Source organism: Microcaecilia unicolor, chromosome 4 (assembly GCF_901765095.1).
Source record: "Microcaecilia unicolor chromosome 4, aMicUni1.1, whole genome shotgun sequence".
Taxonomy (NCBI): domain Eukaryota; kingdom Metazoa; phylum Chordata; class Amphibia; order Gymnophiona; family Siphonopidae; genus Microcaecilia; species Microcaecilia unicolor.
Window position 1 is genome coordinate 53550560 of NC_044034.1, and position 14572 is coordinate 53565131.

The 14572-nt window shown below is 44.3% G+C and overlaps 1 protein-coding gene across 2 annotated transcripts in view; it reads right to left on the bottom strand.

The window, feature by feature from the left end:
- Positions 1-14572, bottom strand: part of DCUN1D5 (defective in cullin neddylation 1 domain containing 5) — a 75359-nt gene that overhangs the window by 28021 nt on the left and 32766 nt on the right. For both annotated transcript variants that reach the window (XM_030200250.1, XM_030200249.1), the window contains exon 6: positions 14243-14334. In XM_030200250.1, coding sequence (XP_030056110.1) covers positions 14243-14334 — 92 coding nt within the window. The remainder of the gene's footprint in view (positions 1-14242; positions 14335-14572) is intronic.

A 14572-nucleotide genomic window follows, 5' to 3' on the forward strand; every position in this document is an offset into this window, starting at 1 on the left:
TCACTCAACGTAATTATTCTGGACTTTGTTACCAAAGCAAATATTAAAAGCGGTTAGCGTAACAGATTTAAAAAAGGTTTAGACAAGCTCCTAAAATAAAAGTCCATAAACCATTATTAGGGTGGACTTGGGAAAATCCACTGCTAATTCCTAGGATAAGTATCATGAAATCTATTTAGCTCTTTTAGGATTTTTGCCAGACAACTGTGACATGGATTGACTGCTGTTGGAAACAGGAAATTGGGCTTGATTGACCTTCAGTCTGTCCCAGTATGGTGATGCTTATGTACTTGCGTATGTCCTATTCTATTGAATTATTTCCACTGTTAACTGCTACAGCAGTCTGCTCCCTGCTCAAGCCAGAATGTGACCATTGTAGATGACTGATTAAAACATAATTATTTTTCAAGTATGTACTTCTTGGGCAACAAATCTTCAACAAGAGTGTCAGCAACCTTGTAAGGGATGGGAAGGGAGTGAGGGGAGATTTTAATAACATGGTCGACCCAGCTGCTCAGATGTATTAAGAACTTAAGTACAAGTCTACTACTGCACACTCTCCCTCCCCACCTGACGTGCCAACACAACAGCCACCAAGAACACTATTTTTAACGTAAGATCTTTCAAGAAGGCCTTCCGGGGTGGCTCGAAAGAAGACATCTGAAGAGCCTGAATGAATAAATTAAGATTCCACTCTGGAAACGGTGTACTAAAGGAAGGCTGGAAGCGGCCCGCTCCCTGCAAAAACTGAACAATATCCAGGTAAGCTGCAAGAGATATCTTCTTTAGACGGCCTCTGAAAAAGGCCAAAGTCGCAAACTGAACTTATAAAGAACCCAACACAAATCCTTTCTGAAGACCTACCTGGAGAAATGCTGGGATGTGCATAATCTGAGCAGAGAAGGGAGAAAGTCCACACTCAGAACACGATTTCACTCCCCAGTCCAAGTTTTCTCCAACAGTGCACGAGCAGTGGCTTATATCAATAAGTGGGACCTGCAGCCGTCCTATGGTGGTGTAGGTGGCCTCCATCATGAGTTTGGCAGAGAAAAAAAAACTTCTCAGCTTGCCAGCAGCTCACATTGCTGGGTCCTTAAACAAAGAGGTGGACTATCTCAGCAGGCACTCATTGGACCCGGGAGGATGGGAACTATCTGGCTAGGGTTTTCTGCTGATAGTGAACTGATGGGGTTCTCAGCTTCTGGGCTTCATAGAAACGAAAAGTAATGCCAAAGTGCCCAAGTAATTCAGCTGCTGGAAAGACCGGTCTCGTTGGGGTTTGATGCCCTACTGCAGAGTCCTGACCGAAGACACTTCTATTGTATGTCTATCCTCCTTGGCCCACAGTAGGCCATGTGTTGAAAAGGATCACATTGCACCAGGTTTAAATAATTCTCGTAGCCCTGGATTGGACGCCATGGTACACAGACCTGATTTGACTGCTGGGCAGGGGTCCTCTCCATCTTCCACAGGTACATGGCCTACTAAAGCAAGGTCCGGTACTCATGAAGTATCCATGCCCCTTTGGTCTTATGGCTTGGCCACTGAAAGGGTTTGGTTGAGACAAAAAGGTTATTTTGATTCAGTCATTGCTATCGGAAACATTCTACATCCATGGTGAATGCAAGGGTGTGGAGGACTGCTGATGCCACTTCAGGCATGTTCTTGCCACATATGAACTGTACACTGTTGCTTGAAGGCCCAACAAGACCACTTCAAAGAGTTGTTTCAGTGACCCTTCTAGATTCCGATCCTGCAGGTCTTTTAGGGCAATGCCCCTTTCCACTGGAAAGGTGGTCTTAGTCACCGAGTACTCCCTGGGAATCTGCAATTTATCTTTTTCCTCTGAAACTAACATGAAGAGGTGAGCCATGGCTCTTCCCACTCTCAGCCCCACATCTGATGAGACCCATTCTGCTGTCTGGATGAATCAGGAAGGCCTTAGAAGGACCTCTAAGACCCCTCATGATCAACGAAGATGGAACTCCTGATGCCAAAGCAGAAGGCTCCTCAATGGAAAGCACCACCAGTGCCTCAGAAATAAGAGTACTGAGCTCTTTATGAAACAATATCAGTACTTTCGGATTATCTCCCTCCTCTAATGGCTCTTTCAATAATGATTCCTCTGAACAGAATGAGGCATATCAGATAAGGAAGGAGAAGTAGAGATAGCCTCATCTGCCCACTCCTGAGGTCTAAACGAGATCTCTTAGGAGCCAGAGGGTGATTAACTGAAGCATCTTGCAGCAACTCTGACTGTCATTGCCTCAGTAAATAGGTTTGATGTAAGACCAATATATAAAGTCCAAACATCCTGATCCAGCTGAATTCTGTGTTGAGCACTGAGGCTGTAAAAGGGAGGCTGTGCTCCATGCGTGATCAGCCAGAGGTTGTTGTTCCTCACTGCCAGTCAGCCCTGACAAAATGCCACACATTCCTGCACCAAACTACGCACTGGCCCTGCCGGGGAGCCTGAAGTCACCGCCATATTCGGATACTGCACTGAACGTTTCCCCTGCATCATGTGGGATTCCTGACATGTACACGCTACAACACCCTGATGCTGACTAGTGGGTCCCACAGTGGGAACACTGCTTAGACTCCACAGGAGTTGCCATTCACCCCGACTGTCACCAGTGCAGCACAATGTGACCCAAGTGGTGAGTCATGATCTCTCCCCTTCACCAAGTACAACTTGCAGCCCTCCAAGCGGTTCTGAGTCAAACTTTAGTCAGACTTACTGCCAGGCTGCTTCCCTCAAGCTGAGAATCTCCACAAGTCTTACCAGAGATAAGAAAGGCTCAGGACTGATACTCTGTCCCATGCTCTCCAACAAACCTCTTCCCCTTCTTCTTTCTTTCTTTTTAAGGTTGTTATGCTGGAAAAGGAGAGCTCCACAGGAAACAAAAGGTGAAGGGATGGAAGAAATAAATAAATTTGCAGGGCACCAGAGACAGAGTTCTGAAGACCTCCAGATATGATTCTTCAGACTCAATCCATTTGCAAAACTCAAATGGGACCCAGGTGACCAACTGGACCAGGAGCAAATCATTCAGTACGTCTTCCAGGTTCACTGAAATTTCTTTCAGTTCCTCCGCATCGTCACCCTTGAAAACCATTTCTGGTACAGGTAAATCTCTTACATCTTCTTCCATAGACCGAAGTAAAGCATTCAATCTCTCCGCTATGACTTTGTCCTCCCTGAGTACCCCTTTTGCTCCTTCATGATCTAAAGGTCCCACGGATTCCCTCACAGGCTTTCTGCACAGAGCAACAAAGAATCAGTTACACACAGCAATGCTATTTTCATTTCTATTTCTTGATATACCATCCTTCAGAAGTGCTATAGAATGGTTTACTACATGAAATTGTTGTTTTACTGTAACATATTTTCCCTCAGCAGATTCTAGTAGTGCTACATGGTGATAACATAAGTAGCACACAATTCTCTTCTGAAGCACATTACTATTATTCCCCCTCATGCAGAACCTCTGTGATATTAGAAAACCTCACTGTACATCACTTTAATCTCAGCAAAAGGAGAAAAATAAGGTGGCTTCAAAAGGATGCATACTGGCAGTTTGGATTGTTTATATCATACACAAAGATAACATGCATAGGGGAAACACTTGCAATGGGATTCTATGATGTACATGCTCTCAGTTACACTCCAATTATGCATATATTTCATTAGAATAGTAGCACATAAGTGCATACGTGTATACATATTCACCTATATGCCAAAATTTCACCTAATTCTGTAGTTACAAGGGACGGGCAGCTGCTGGAAAATGTTTTGTGTCATTTCCAGGAATGTCAATTTATTTGAGTTTCTTTGACTATTTTGTCTTTATATGGCAGGCACTATGTGCTCATGTCTAACTTGCACCTTTATAAAATAGGTTCCCACTAGGTATCCAATAATAGAATTTTCCCACAATCAGTCTGTCCCTATCAGATTCTCCTTTTGCAAGTCTTTTATACCAAGTGACTTAGGCATGGAGATGCAGACTTGTGTACAACCCAAAGAAAGCCATGATCCAAGGATCCAAATTTTGACACAAGGAATTCAACTAGTCCTCCTAAAAATTGGTACATCTGGTCCTCATGTAGTGTAGTACATCTTGCTTAGTGCCTCATCTTTTCTTTGTCATAACAGCCTACTACCATATTTGATCACTGAATGCTACTATCAAAACGTAAGAAGAGCTTGATCAGTTTCTAAAAACTGGCTGGTCTCACCTTCAATTTTGGTAAGGAAAGGCTCTATACATCTCTGCAGTACATATGTTGCCTGACAAGGACATCAACTTCCCTGTTCAAAAAGGGGATCTTTGCCCCTATAGTAAAATTATATTTAGAGTCATCTCATCATATTTTTAAAACACAGCAAATTATGAGAATTCCAAACAATTAAGGGAAATACCACCATACACCAATGGATCACATTACTTTGTCACCAAATCAACTTAGAGTACAATTAAATGGATAGGATATTTGAGTTTACACTTGTGTAAACAACTCCAATATATTAATACTAGGTGACAATAAACCTTCACCTAGAAGATCCCAACTCCACCAATGCACGTGAATGCAAAGAATTCCTACAGTCATGGGATCTCAAATGGCCTCACATGCAAGCTACCCACATCAAGGGACACACACTAGACCTCTTATCACACAAACTGTCCACAGATCACAACCTATTAATAACAGACATCAAATGGACAGAAACACCTTGGACCAACCACTACAAATTGAACCTATCCCTAAACTGGCGGAAGAAGGGTCTAAAACATACACCAGCACACACAACTTATACCACGAGAGGGCAAATAGATTCACAACTATTCTGGCAACTGATATATGACAACGAATGGAAAACATGAACGGACTTCCATACACTACCTCAATCAGTGGGAGGATAGATGCAGAAGCATACTAAACGAAAATAGCACCACTAAAGACAAGAATATCAAGAAAACAAAACTCGATACCAAGGTTCAATGACGAATTAAAAAAAAAATCAGGGGGTCACGTGATGCCTGCTGCCTGAGGGGACGTGGTGGAGAGGGGCTCCCCGAGAGATCTGCTATATTCAGCTAAAAACAGCCAGTTTTACTGGCTATACGCAAATTCTGAGGGTGTTGGCTGAGACGATAGAACAGAGCCCAGATTTCATCACATTTCTGAGAAGGTTTCTGAGGAATGCCCACAAAAGCCCAGAGAGGAGCAAAAACCCCGAACAACAAGGCGCCGAAAAAGATGGCGGAAACAACAACGCAGCCCGCACGGAGCGACACAGAACCGCAGGCAGGAGAATGGATAGCGGAAATAACGAGGTCGGTGTCGGCAGCACTGGAAAATAGACTTACCAAACTGCAAACAGCTGTGGATGAAATAAACGGAAAGTTTGATGCACAGGCCACGCGCATTGCTGAAGTGGAGAATCGAGTGGCGGCGAGAGAGGACGAGGCTCGGCAAATGGCGGCTCAAATTTCTGAACTTCAAAAAGAAACGGGAGAGCTGAGAGACCGCCTGGAAGAGCAGGAAAACCGAGCGCGACGAAACAACTTGAGAGTGGTTGGTCTCCCTGAGTCAGTGCTGGACAAAAATCTTTATAAGTTCTTTGACTCCTGGCTTCCAGACCAGCTGGGCATAGCAGAGGGCAGAAACAACATTTGCTGTGACAGGGCGCACCGAATTGGGGTGCGCGAGGAGAATGCCAGACCCCGAACAGCAATAGCGCATTTCACCAACTGGCAGGCGAAAGAGGAGATCTTAAGGGCTTACCGCGCAAAGAAAGCTTTATCGTACGAGAGCAACAGGTTGTTTATTTTCAATGACTACTCTGCAAGAGTGGCACTGCTCCGGAAAGCTATGGCACCTACATGCACTGAACTGCATAAAAAAGGAATCAAGTTCGCCCTTCTCTACCCGGCGAAGCTACGGGTATGGCATGAAAATCGAGTGTCCTATATCAGCGATCCAGGAGAGGCGAAGGCAATGCTGGAGAAAATCACTGCGGCTGGCACCTGTGAGCTGGGAAAGAGCCCGTGACCAAGGAGAGTAATCCTGGAAGTGGGAGCTGAAGGTTTTATTTGCAAATAGCCAGGAGGCATCTATTAAGTGCTGGGACAATCTTTGAGTTTAGAGTTGATGGATATGCTAATTGATGGACAGGCTCCAAGCGAAAGCGGGAGCAGGGAGTGGGAGGAGGGGTTCGTAACAGGGATAACATGTCTGGTTCTTTAAGCTGTTTTAGTTTGAAATGAAGTGTTATAGAAGGGTTAGTTTTATGGCTGATGGGGGTATGGGCTCAGGATATATAGTCACAAGCTTCCTTTGTGGGTCGTCTGACATTCCATAACTCTTGGATGGGGGGGGGGGGGGGGGACTCTCGGGGAGGCCCTGTCGGACCGGTGAGTCTCGGGTAGGAGTAGGATGGAAGACAAGGAATGGAAGGGACAGGGGAGGGGGGGAGGGAGAGGAGAATGGTGGGGAGGGGGAGGGGGGGTGGATGAATGCGTAGAGTTGAAAGGGGTGTGGTTGTGGTTGTCTGTGTGGAGAGAGAAGGAGGGGGGAGGGGGGAAGGAGGGCTTTTGGGTGGGAAAGGACAGAGATCTGAAAGCTAAAATCACTGTGAGAGTCTGTTTGCTTAATGAGTGTATTGAAGATACTTGCCAGTTGGGCTGGGAGACTGGCGAGATGTATAGTGTCTTTATCTATGGTATTAATAACATACAACCTGACAATGGTTAATTTAAGAGTAATTACGTTGAATGTGGATGGTGTGCATTCCCCAGTTAAAAGAACTAAGCTGCTCTCGTGGCTACGCAAAGAGGGAGCAGATATAGCATTCTTGCAAGAAACCCACCTCTCGGCCTCTGAACATCAAAAATTACAACGGAGCTGGGTGGGAGAGGTGGGGTTCTCTTCTTATAATTCTAGACAAAGAGGAGTGGCCATATTAATACACAAGAAATTGCCATTTAACACTCATAAAGTGATCCAGGACAGAGAGGGGAGATATGTACTGATTATGGGTGAATTGTGGGGACAGCATATGCTTCTTTGCAATGTCTATGGGCCCAATGTATATTCCTCCAAATTTTTCTCTGAATTGGTGGCCAAAGTATTGACCCTTCCTGATTGCTTAATAGTGATGGGGGGAGATTTTAACATAGTGGCTGACCCCTCAGTGGATTGCAAGCCCCCGAAAACCAAGGGAAGAAATTGGGACAATAAAGGGGTGAATTTCGTGGCTTCTCAACTGGGGCTTGAGGACATGTGGAGGCTGTTACACCCCCACGATAGAGAATACACATTTCACTCCCACCCGCATAATGTATACTCTAGGCTGGATTACATGTTGGTCACCACTTCTTGGCTATCTAGAGTCACTAAAGTACATATACTTGATAATGTGTTGAGCGACCACTCAGCAGTTACTTTAGACATGTCATTTGCGGCAGAAACAAAGGAGAGGATTTGGAGATTTTCACCACTATTGTATAACAATAAGGAATTTCATGAGTTTCTGAGAAATAAGTGGCTTGAATACCAAAGGTACAATCAAACCCCGGGCGTAGATGCAGGTACATACTGGGAGGCCTCGAAGGTAGTGTTGAGAGGCGATATCATAGCATACACAGCAAGGCAGAGAAAAAAAAGGGAGGCAGATCTTTTACGGTTGTCTAGAGAATTCCACCAGTTGCGGAGGACACATATGAGCTCCTTGAATGCAGACTGTAAAGCTCAGCTGTTACATGTTCGGAAACAAATAGATGATATCCTGACCCAGAGAGCTGTAAGTGATATTTACTTTCAGCGCTTTAAACTGTTCAAATGGGGCAATAGGGCAGGGAAGCTCTTAGCTAACCTGGTTAGGCCACCACGCAAAAGACAGGTCGTTACCACAATTAAAGATCCAAAGGGAGGGAGTACACGGAGGAGACACAGATAATGCAGCAATTTGTAAATTTTTATAGCTCTTTGTATAAGGCTAGGGAGTTTGACCTAGAGGCGTGTGAGCGGTTCTTTCAAACGATGCAGCTGCCACAGCCTACAGAGGATCAGCTGCTTGTTTTGAATGCACCTATCTCAGGAGAGGAGATAAAAAAAGGGTATTAAATCCCTCAAGTTAACCAAGGCCCCGGGGCCCGATGGTTTTGCCCCGGAATATTACCGTATTTTGGTGGATCTAATAGTGGAACCCCTGGGGGCGTGGTTTAATGGGATTGCAGAAGAGGGACTGGGAATCCAGCGCAACATGACCCATGTGGTACTATTGCCAAAACCGGGTAAGGATGTAACACAGGTGGGATCGTACCGCCCCATTTCGCTTTTAAATCAGGACATAAAGTTGTTGGCGGCCATAATGGCCAAGCGGATGAATGCGTTATTGCCCTTTTTAGTGCATGAAGACCAGGTCGGATTTGGCCCGGGGCGATACGCTTCCATGAACATTATGAGGGCTATGCTAACAATTCAGGAATACGGAGGGAGTGGGGGAAAAGAAGCCATAATAGGATTGGACATGGAGAAAGCTTTTGACAGTATATCATGGCAATACCTATTTTGGACCCTAGAAAAGTTCGGCATAACTGGGACTTTTTTATCCTGGATCAAGGCCCTTTACGCGATGCCACTGGCTAGGCTGTTAGTTAATGGAAAGCTCACAGAGAGTTTCTCGCTGCACAGAGGCACCCGCCAGGGTTGCCCTTTGTCGCCACCCCTATTTTTATTGGCCATAGAACCGCTAGCTATAAAGATTAGAAGCAGCGGATCGATCCGAGGTCTGCGGGTGGGGCATAGAGAATTTAAACTTAATCTATTTGCCGACGACATCCTAATGTATGTGGCACACGCCCCTACGGATCTGCCCAGGGCGTTGGATCTGGTGGCTGGATTTGGGGATCTGTCGGGGTTGCGAGTAAATTGCTCTAAATCGGAAGTGCTTCCTTTGTCGGGACGCAGTGGGGACCCGGGAACAGTAGAATTGCCGATCCCATATGCTAAGGGCGCAATGCGATATTTGGGTATTTTCCTTAGTACTAGTGGTGGGACGTTCTACAGGAAGAACGTGATGGAGTCAGTGGAGAAAATTGGGCAGTTGTGTGCGCGATGGAAAGACCTGCCACTTTCTTTGATGGGGAGAATAGCTCTTGTAAAAATGGTTCTACTGCCTAAGATTCTCTACCCTCTACAGGTGGCACCTATCTGGGTCTTACGGAGAGAGGAACGTTTGTTTCGTTCCATTATCCGCTCTTTTATTTGGCATGGGAAAGGGGCACGAATAGGGCATCAGAAACTATCCCATAATAAGGGGGCGGGAGGCCTGGGGTTACTCGATTTACGCATGTACAATGTTGCAGCGCTTATGCGCTTTATTTTTGAGGGGTTGGCAGATCACTATAAGTTTTTGCCAACTGGAGGGCTGGAGGACTGGAGTCGCCCATGGTCGTTTATAAATTTAATACACACGCGAGCTGGCACTGATTCTCAGATGGTGGGCAAGCTGGCATTCCTGAAACCCATGCGGAGGGCGTGGATTTGGTGGAGAGAGAAACAACAGAAGTCACCCGATGCGTCCCCCTTCTTGGGCATGGTGGGCAATGCGGAGTTCCCAGCAGGCATGGGGTACTCGGTGTTTACCCAGTGGCAGCAGGAGGGGTGCAGGATTTTAGGCCATCTCCTAGTGGAGGGGGGGGATACGCTGGAATCTTTTGACCAAATCAAAGAGAGATGGGGTGTCCCTAATAAGAATCTACTGCAATACATTCAAGTGAGGCATTATTACTCTGCTTTACAGGGGAAATACGGGGATAAGTGGAGGTGGGGCCTGTTGGATAAGGTGTTGCTCCGGACCCCCTATAAAGTCAATAGTCTCTCTACATGGTATAAGATCTTGCAAATGCATAGCCCAGAAAGGGGCATGGAGAGGCTGGTGGGACATTGGAACACAGAGCTAGGTACGACCTATACACTCCAAATGTTTAACAAGCTTTTCTCCACATTATATGACATGGTTAAAGTAGCAGATCTGCAGGAAACACAATATAAGATAATGCACAGAGCATACATCACTAAGGCTAAAGGGGCAATTATGGGCTTATGGGGAGATGGACAGTGTCCCCGATGTCATCAGGGAGGAGGAACCTTTCTTCACTCTTTCCTGGAGTGTCCGAGCCTCTCAGTGTGGAATGAGGCCTTCCAATTAATACAGGGAGTTACTCAAAAACAGCTAGAATGGGACTACGCAACACTGCTCCTTGGAGATCAAACCCTTTTGAAAGCACAGAGGGTATTGCAACCGTACAGGCGATTTATATATATGACCTTATTGTTAGTCAAAAAGACTATTTTACAATTTTGGACATCCTCTGAGAGTATACCAAGCGGAGTTTGGAAGGCACGAATGAGTGAAGTGGGTAAATATGAGATCAGGATCTATGCCAAATCTCTAAAAGCAGGCAACAAGCAATACTCAACGGTGTGGACAGACTGCTTACAGAGGCTCAGTTAAGGGAGGGGGGGAGGGATGGGTAAGGGTAGAGGGAGGGATAGGAGTGCATGGGCAAATGGCTGGTGTGTAAAGGTGTGGAAATGAAAGGTATGCATGAGATGAATAGATGAGGGATACTTGAAAAGCCGATGCAAATATGGTGATGGAATAATTATGTTGTGGGATTTCGTGTTTACTTGATATTGTTATCAGGAATGTCATGTGCTTGTATTTAATAATATCATTTTGTTCTCTGTGACAAGTGTTTATACATTGTGTTGGCGACAATAAAAAATAAAAAAAATAAAAAAAAATCAAAACACAATCCAGGAAACTTGAACGAGCATGGAGAAAGACAAAAGATGAACAAACACTCAATGCATAGAAACAAATACATAGAAAATACAAATCTACTATAATAAAACTCACCCTCAACGTTCTGAGGACACTGACGTCAGTGAAGCCAAGCTCTGACTTCCTTCAAAAAGGTTCGAAGGTTCGTGGTGGTGAAGCCACCAAAATCGCTCCGGGCCCCGCCCTCGAGGGCGGAGCAATGGCAGAACAACGAACAGGTTGGCAGGGAGGGAGGCAGGGAGGCGGAGGGGGGTGGGACATCGCTCCGGGCCCCGCCCTCGCGTCAAACGTCATGACGTTGGGGGCGGAGCAATGGTAGAACGAAGGGGTTGGCCAGGGAGGAAGGGAGTGTTGGCGACGAAAACCTTGCTAGCGCCCGTTTCATTTGCTCTGAAACGGGCCTCTTTTACTAGTATGCTATAAGACAAACCAAAAGGTCCTATTACAAAACTAAAATAGTACCGGATTACAAAGATCTGAAGAAACTATTCCAACTCGTAAATAAGCTACTAGACACCACTCCTATCACCACGACCAACACAGACATCCCATCCGAAGACAAACTCGCTACTTTCACAAAAAAATAATAAAACTACGCAGCACACTTCCTCAGCACAACACTAACATCGAAAACTTCTTCAACGACCTGGACCTAATCCCTGGTGGATGTCCAGCTGACCGTATCTGGACAACATTTACTCTTCTCACCGCTGAATCAGTTACAAAGGCAACTCATAGGTTTGCCAACACCCACTGCAAACTGGATATATGTCCCAGTCATATACTCAAATCCGCCCCCGACCGCTTCACGGCAGACCTCACATCCCACCTAAACTTCAGGCTACAACAAGGTCTCTTCCCCGAGGAGTATGGTAACATCCTACGCACCCCAATACCTAAAGACGCCAAGAAAAACACTAACGACCTAACCAATTACCGCCCAGTTGCGTCTATCCCACCAGTAGTCAAACTGATGGAGAGCTTGGTGACCAAACAGCTTACGGAATACATGGACAAGTTCTCAATATTAAACGACTCACAGTCAGGATTTTGCCCCCACCATAGTAATGAAACTGTCCTAGTCACTCTCCTGGCCAAATTCAAGCAAGAAATAGCCACTGGTAAAAGTATACTTCTCCAATTCGACATGTCGAGCGCACTCGACATGGTCAACCACAATATACTATTAAGACTCCTTGGCCACTTCGGGATTGATAGAAATGTACTTAACTGGATAAAGGGTTTTCTAACCACTAGAAATTACCAAGTAAAATCAAACTCAAACATATCACCACCGTGGAAAGCCACCTGTGGAGTACCTCAAGGATCACCATTATCACCAATACTCTTCAACATGATGATGATCCCACTGGCAAAGCCCCTATCCAACTGAGGCCTCAACCCGTTCATCTATGTAGATGACGTCATAATCTATATTCCCTTCAGCCATGACTTAACAGAAATAACCAATGAAATCAATGACAGCCTGAACATCATGGACTCCTGGGCAAACTCATTCCAATTGAAACTGAACACTGAAAAAACACACTGCCTCGTCCTATCATCTCAACATAACAAGTACAAACCCACATTCATAAACACCCCAAACATACCCTCCCTACCTCAGACAGCCTAAAATTACTCGGCATCATAATCGACCGTAACCTTACCCTTGAGAGCCAAGTAAACTCTGTAATAAAGAAAATGTTTTACTCAATGTGGAAACTCAAACGAATAAAACCTTTCTTCCCAAGGGAAATTTTTCGAAACCTAATACAATCAATGGTCCTAAGCCATACAGACTACTGCAACGGAATCTATGCGGGATATAAAGCACAACTACCAAAAAAACTCCAGACCGCCCAAAACAAAGCTGCCAAGCTGATATTTGGTAAAACAAGCTTCAAAAGCGCTAAACCCCTCCGAGAAAAGCTACACTGGCTTCCAATCAAAGAACGGATCATCTTCAAAATCTGCACACCTTGGCCCAAAAAATTATCTACGGCGTAGTCCCAGGATACATGATAGACATCATAAATCTACCTACCAGAAACAGATTCGGATCATCACGATCATACCTAAACCTACATTACCCAAATTGCAAAGGACTGAAATACAAAACAATTTATGCATCCAGCTTCTCCTACCTAAGCGCACAACTATGGAATGGACTCCCAAAAGCTGTAAAAATAACCCATGACCATCTAAACTTCAGGAAATCACTAAAAACCACCCTCTTCAAAAAGGCCTACCCCACCAATCCAACGAAAATCCCCACACCCCGCAACACAACACAACCAATGATCGTACTGGATAATATACAATCTTCATCCCTCCCATCCTCATGGTGCCTGATACACACCTACCTCAATTCGACCACAATACAACCTGTATTTGTTATCAACTTACTGACGAACGCCTGTACGGTACAATGTAAGCCACATTGAGTTTGCAAATAGGTGGGAAAATGTGGGGTACAAATGTAACAAATAAAAATAAAATAAATTATGTTAAAAAAAAGCACTCATTACCTAGGTTATGCATCTTTTAGACATGCATAAATTGACATTTAGACAATTATACTACATAAAATGTCTAAATCTCAGATTTTACAAAGCCAGGATATAAACATCAAACTGACATGTGGATATCGCAAAGGGGTGTGGCCTGCCATGTTCTGGGCAGGCCTAAGAAATAAACGGTATTTTCCCATTTCAGAAGGGAAATACATCTGTGCCCAAAAAACACTGATGCTGGGAATGATTTATCCCGGAAGTCTATGTTCCAGTCAAGTTCTTGTAGTAAGCAAGTGCTTCACTGATGGAATTAGAGAAGGTCGTTCCCTTATTCTCCCAGAGGCTGGCGTCCATCTCTCCCCTGAATACAAAACTGGCAAGACATATTGTACACTGTGACATCTTAGCAAAATTAAAACTTTTATGTATCTAAAATAGCTGACAAATGTTTGTTTTGCAACATAAAAGTGTATATTGGTATTTAAGAACACATAAATTACTAATTGGGTCAAAACGGGCAAATAAACATTTATGGTTCTAAAATGGATGCTCCTGCTGCACATAATAGGCGAACAAATGCCCATTTCTCCAGGTATTTTACAACAGGCTCTACACTGGCAGATCCTGTTCTAAATACTTGTAGAACTTGAGATGTCCCAACCTAGAAATCTCAATTTCAATTTGTAAGTCCTTTCTAAAATCTGCCTCCAAATTGAGAGGAACAGAAACATTAAAAAGCCTTGGAAGAACAGCAATACAACACCATGATGCTGATCTAGCATTCTTTGTCTTATGAAGAACTAGGTTACTTAAAAGATTACAAAAAAAAAAAAAAAAGGTTACATGCCATCAAAAGAGTTCTTACTGTAATAGGGTCATTCCCTTCAACCATTCTTCCTTTGTAAAAAATCCCATGCTTTCAGCTTCCAATTTCCAGGCTAAAACTAACATAATAATCTGGAAACAACACAAATTGGAAAAGAAAGTCAGCCCAAAGGCAAATATAAAAATATTTTTTTTCAAGGTTACCTGTAAGATAAGTACTCAGATCACCAGTTTAAAATAAAACTATGCACGCGAGATCCTGTTACTCTATCATGCTAGAGGAGAACTATTCTGGAACTTTCAAGCAAAGTTTTCCAGGCACATGCAGTGGTTTGTTGTATACCACTAGACATGAGTTTACTCATTTTAA